The following is a 6,112-nucleotide window of genomic DNA, read 5'->3' as shown; positions in this document are numbered from 1 at the left end:
TAAGGACTATTCGAGGGACACAAATTCAATCTGGGACAGTGCTGAGAAAGGCCAAAGGAGGCCTCACTACTAATAGCGACAGGAGGAAGAAGATTCAAAGGGCACATGAGTCTGGCGTGGATCACTCACTGCTGAGGCAGAAAATGACTAAGGTGCATAATGCCAAGAGGGATTGGATTGAGAGGGTTACACATATAATTGATGCAATTTCTCTCACTATGAATCTCTATTAATGTACTTGGAGGGTTCGGTCGGACCACATGTGGGCTTGACACGAGGCGAAGGGACCGTCGATGAGGTTCGATTCGATCAACCCTTAAGCATATATGTGTCCTATCTTGACCTATTTATTGTTTGTTTCTCATTAGGCTGATCATATTTTTTTTCTTTGGGGTCAATCACTTATGTGTCCTCTTATATAGCTATTTAAGTATATTGTTCGATATTATTATTTCCGCACATACTAAATCTTGGTTGGCTAATTATATGTACAGACAAGTTTATATTCTGAGAATTATAAAATCGTAACTGTTATAATATTTGTAATATGTTATGATTTTGTAGTTGATATCCTAGTTATAATAGCTATCATTTCATATTTATTATAATATGAATTTGGTTGAACAAGATTAGTACATGTAATATCTATGAAACCATAGCTATGTAACATAAATATTAGATGAACAGTTCAAATTTATATGGTAATAATTATAATTTCGTAGTTGCTACAATATAGCAATTACAATTTCGTAGACGCTATAATTTGTATGATAGTCATTATAAAATCATAATTGAGCAGTCAAATATGTCTGATAGTGTCATGTTTTAAATATAAAAATAACTTGTGAAAAAATAGAATAATATATTTGAGGATGATTATGTAATTTTACGGAGTAGAGTGTCTGTTTTTATTAAAAAATAAAAGACAGATAAAAACTATTTTTTTACAAAATAATAGTTAAAAATAGCAATTCATCAGATGATTATGTCAATCTTAAATTTATGCGAAGGGAAATAGATTATAAAATTAATTTATAATCAATGAAGAGAAATAAATTATAAGATTAATTTATAATAATTAAAAATACATCCATTAAAAAATCAATCACCTTTATTGTAATAAATCTGCCCGCTTCTAATACTCGACACTGAAATTAACAGTTTATGAATATGAATATGAATATGAATATGAATGGAAAATTTTAAATATATATATATATATATATATAAAGGAAGGGCAAGAAAAAAAATTGAAAGGCAAGTCAAAGAAAAAAAAGAAAAAAAAAACGCAGTAAATAAAATAGCACAGAGCTCACGTGAAACAGCCTGAAGGCGCAGATAAAATAGTAGGAGCTGTTGTGAGGGTGAGGAGGCATGGAGAATCCCGATGCTGCGAGCCACAGACCACAGCCAGGCAGCGCGGAGAAAGAGACCGGCCCGACGCACCAAATCACGCAGCCCCTCCTTCGCCTTCGCTTGCTGCTCCCTCGATCGCACTCCGCGTCTCTGATTTCCGCCGATCCATTTGCTTCGCGGCTGCGACTGCGAAATTGAGTGTTCTGGGTCTGGAATCGGACGGATCTATGGTGAGGGTGGAGGAGGCCGGGGATAGGGAGGAAAACAAGGAGGAGGAGAGCAGCTGGTGGTCCCCTGAAGCTGTCGAGGGAGGCAGGGGCGGGGAAGGGCCCAGCGGAGGGAGTCGAGGAGGAGGAGGCGGAGGTGGTGATGGTGATGGAGGGCGACCTGATACGCTGCCGCCGCCGCCCTACTCGGACCAGGTGCTGGAGAACGTGCTTCAGTTCCTGGTCTGCCGGAGGGACCGGAACGCGGCGTCGCTGGTTTGCCGGTCCTGGTACCGCGCCGAGGCGCAGACCCGGCGCGAGCTCTTCGTCGGGAACTGCTACGCTGTGTCGCCGGCGCGTGCGCTATGGCGGTTCCGCGGCGCCCGGGCGTTCGTGCTCAAGGGGCGCCCCCGTTTCGCCGATTTCAACCTAGTTCCGCTTGGCTGGGGCGCCCGCTTCTCCCCGTGGCTCTCCGCTATGGCCTCCGCCAGCCCCTGGCTTGAGCGCGTCTGCCTCAAGAGGATGACTGTCTCCGACGCCGACCTCGCCCTCCTCGCCCGCTCCTTCCCCTCCTTCCGCGATCTCACGCTCATATGCTGCGATGGGTTCGGCACCCCTGGTCTCGCCGTCATCGCTGAGCTCTGCAGGTTATCCTCTCTGACACATTCCCTCCTTGAGCTGATCCGAAACTTCAAGATCTAACTTCGCTCATCCACCCCTAAAATTTCTCGATTTGGATCAGAATTCCTTCGATTGATTGTCCCGATCTGCTTGCAGGAATCTGAGGGTCTTGGATCTGATCGAGAACGATGTGGAGGACGAGGACGAGGAGCTCGTCGACTGGATCTCGAGGTTCCCGGAGGCAACCACCTCTTTGGAGTCGCTCTCGTTCGAGTGCGTGAATTGCCCAGTGAACTTCTCTGCCCTGGAGGCCCTGGTCGCTCGTTCGCCCTCCCTCCGGCGGTTGCGGGTGAACCAGAATGTCTCTCTTGGCCAGCTCCGCCGCCTCATGATCCGGGCGCCGCATCTGACCCACCTGGGCACCGGTTCCTTCCGGCCCGGCATCGCTGAAGATCTCAACGCCGCTGACCTCGAGCAAGCCTTTCTCGCTTCCAAGTCGCTCATTTGTCTTTCGGGGTTCCGCGAGGTGGCGACGGAGTACCTCGGCCAGGCCGTACTTCCCGTCTGCACCAACCTTGTCTCGCTCAACTTAAGCTACGCCGTGATCACCGCTGAACAGCTCAAGCCTATGATGCTCGAATGCCACAACCTCCGCACCTTCTGGGTGATCCCCCATTCTTCCGCCCAATATGTCTATTGCTCAATCCAAATCTAGCTCTCTGAAGTTGGAACTCTGCTTATTCTTCAGGTTCTTGATACCGTCGGCGATGACGGACTACTCACGGTGGCCAAGGGATGCAAGAACCTCCACGAGCTCAGAGTGTTTCCCTTCGAGGCCACCGAGGACTCAGAGGGCTCCGTCTCCGATGCTGGTCTTGTGGCCATCTCAAACGGATGCCGGAAGCTCCAATCGATCCTGTTCTTCTGCCAGCGAATGACGAATGCTGCCGTCGTAACCATGTCCAAGAACTGCCCGGACCTGGTAGTGTTCCGTCTCTGCATCATGGGCCGCCATCGCCCCGACCACGTCACAGGCGAATCTATGGACGAAGGCTTCGGAGCCATTGTCATGAACTGCAAGAAGCTCACTAGGCTCGCCGTCTCCGGCCTGCTCACCGACAAAGTGTTCGAATACATCGCAACCTATGGCAAGCTGGTTAGAACCCTCTCGGTGGCGTTCGCCGGAAACACTGATTTGAGCCTGAAGTACATGCTCGAAGGCTGTCACGGACTGCAGAAGCTGGAGATCAGGGACAGCCCTTTTGGCGATGCAGGCCTGCTCTCTGGCATCCGCCATTACTACAACATGAGGTTCTTGTGGATGTCCTCATGCAAGCTGTCTTTAAGTGGTTGCAAGGAGGTGGCTCAGAGGATGCCTAACTTGGTGGTGGAAGTGATCGGAGATTCGCCCAAGGACCTTGACAGCGATGCCGTGGAGAAGTTGTATCTGTACCGGTCCCTCGAAGGGCCGAGGGACGATGCGCCTCCGTTTGTCAGCATCTTGTAGGGGGAAAAGAAGCAACCAAGGAGCCCATGGTAGTCAGAGGACCGGATATGTGATCCAGCAGAGTGAATTTGGTGAGCAATTCCCACAACTCACTTGATCGCACACTCATTCACCATGCATGAAGAAGACGATGCAATTCTTGATTCTCTATTGATATCTTGTCCATGGCCTCATCTCTGCGACAAATTCGAGAAGATGATTTCTTCACTGAGCTTTCGGATGGATAGAAAATGCACCGTAAGTCTCCGGGTTTGTTCATGTTCCTTTGTATTCTGGATATTGAAACTTTGCTATGTCTCGCTCGATTTCAATTACTTCCATGATCGTTTCTTTTCTTTTTTTGAAGAATTTCCAGACTTAAATGAAAAGTCTCCAGTTTCATCTCCATATCTTTGGTTCTTGACCTCCCCAAATGTTCTTTGCTTTGCTATTTAGTTGACTTGTGGCACTGTTTAATTCTTGAAATTGTTTTGCCCGAGGTCAAATCACACTTTCAGTCTCATTCAACGCACCCAGTTCGCTTTTGGTATTCATCTTAGCTGCTTACTCCGGGAACAGTTCCCCGGACAGTGACAACATGCACCATATCTTTGCCTCTTTAATTAGTCTGGGAAGATTTTTTTATTGTTTGACGTTTCAATGGCGGAGAACTTCCCTGTGCGCTAGATGATTATTTCTATTTGATGTTTCCAACTCGGTGCACTATGCAATGAATAGATCGTGTAAATAAATAGAATTATAAATGAGTCGATTTGATATTTGGTGTGGTAAGAGTTGGGTTACGTTTGATTAATTAATACATTAATTAAATAAATAAATTTAAATAATATATTAAATTAAATAAATAAATTTGAATATCTACATGTTCCGTTTGTTTGTTAATATTCGAAAATAACATTATGTTCATTAAAATAACATACTAAATAAAAACAAATAAATAAATAAGTTTAAATTATCAATTTAAAAAATAATAAAACAAGCAAAAATTTTAAATAAATAAAAAAATTTAATTTGAGAGTATGATAGTATTTAAATAAATTAAGTTTTATCTTATTAAAAATAATCTAAGTTAAATTTGAACAATTATTATAATGATTTAATTTATTTTAGAGTTAGCTTTGGCTCTGTTAGCTTATTAAATAAATTTGAACCCTTAAAGTTGAGCTCGACTTAGCTACGAAGTGATCAATTGTATTTAAAATTATGAAAATTTAAAAATAAATTTAATTTTTAGATTTATTGACCAATTTGTTTTCCATTTTTTGCATGCAAAGATAGGACCACTTTGAGTGATGCCTAAATTCTAAATTCAAATAAGTACTAGTGTTGATTTTTTTAAATGCAGCTCTCACAATAATATTATTTTTTAAAATTTAACACCATTGTGATATTTATTATAATAATAATAAATTCAATTAGTCCTAAGATAATCGGTTTGATCTTATAAAATTTTTTTATCAATCATCAGAATAAATTGAAAAGTACTAACAATGAACGGTTAAGAAGCTCAACATCCTGATTGTGATCTCTATTTAGAGAAAATTTTTTTTATAAATTTATCATAATTAGAAATCAAACTATGAGTATTTAAATGATAAATATTCTATCATTCGAACCATAATTATGGACAATATTTATCATCATGATAATTAGTGGGATAGATAAAATAAAAAATAAATACACTTTAAGATATGTAAAGTTAAGTGTGTATTTTAAAAATTTCATAACGCGCAATTGTTGTCTAACATTTTAAAATTTATTGGATTGGTCAAACTAATTTTTTTATAATGTTGACTGACTCTATCGATCTGACTAGCTAGATCATCTATAGCCAGCCCAATGGCCCAACCAATTGGTTGATCCAATTGCTTTAACTCGTACAATTAGTGCAATTAGCTTAGGACATTTTCAATGGGGGATATTTGGAGGAGATATTTCTTCAAATATCTCCCCTTTCAAATATCTCCTATTGTGGGGGATATTTGAGAGGTGAATAGAAATCATCGGGTATAATTTTATACCCGATAATTTCATTCTAGGTGGCATGTAAGTGGGTCCCACAAGGGGAAATGATTATCTTTTTTTTAATATTTTATTATATAATTTGAGATATTTGAGAGTAAGATATTTAATAGGTGAGACCCATAAATATTTGATTGAGGGGATATTTGATTGTGAGATTTGAGATATTTGAGGAGTGAGATATTTGAGTAATGATGTGAACGTGAAGACTATAAATATTTGGAAGAAATGTTTAGTGTTATCATGGATGCTCTCAGTTAGAATTAGATATGATCCGGCGGTAAGAATGGGGGACCCACAGATGGGGTCCCGTCCGAGCGGAACCAGAGATTACCCAGCCAAAGGTTTGGGTTTCCGACGCCAAAGCAGAAGAACCGGAGCCAAGTGGCCGAGCGGAGGT

The 6,112-nt window shown here is 41.9% G+C and overlaps 1 protein-coding gene across 1 annotated transcript; it reads left to right on the top strand.

Annotated features, from left to right (window-relative positions):
- Nucleotides 1-1,321: 1,321 nt before the first annotated feature.
- On the top strand, nucleotides 1,322-4,077 carry LOC121970186 (F-box protein FBX14-like). The gene is made up of 3 exons (XM_042520718.1): nucleotides 1,322-2,209; nucleotides 2,340-2,847; nucleotides 2,932-4,077. Exons 1-3 carry the CDS (start codon nucleotides 1,584-1,586, stop codon nucleotides 3,688-3,690), a joined length of 1,893 nt encoding a protein of 630 aa, XP_042376652.1. The 5' UTR covers nucleotides 1,322-1,583; the 3' UTR covers nucleotides 3,691-4,077.
- Nucleotides 4,078-6,112: the final 2,035 nt, after the last annotated feature.

The sequence above is a fragment of the Zingiber officinale genome, chromosome 4A (assembly GCF_018446385.1).
Source record: "Zingiber officinale cultivar Zhangliang chromosome 4A, Zo_v1.1, whole genome shotgun sequence".
In the NCBI taxonomy this organism is placed as follows: domain Eukaryota; kingdom Viridiplantae; phylum Streptophyta; class Magnoliopsida; order Zingiberales; family Zingiberaceae; genus Zingiber; species Zingiber officinale.
The sequence above is the reverse complement of the archived record's forward strand: the minus strand, read 5'-3'. Positions and strand labels throughout refer to the sequence as shown.

Excerpts from the sequence above, each read along its gene's own strand:
- LOC121970186 (XM_042520718.1), top strand. The coding sequence starts at position 1,584 with ATGGTGAGGGTGGAGGAGGCCGGGGATAGGGAGGAAAACAAGGAGGAG. Across the intron at positions 2,210-2,339 it reads GTCATCGCTGAGCTCTGCAG|GAATCTGAGGGTCTTGGATC; the intron begins GTTATCCTCTCT and ends ATCTGCTTGCAG. Across the intron at positions 2,848-2,931 it reads ACAACCTCCGCACCTTCTGG|GTTCTTGATACCGTCGGCGA; the intron begins GTGATCCCCCAT and ends CTTATTCTTCAG.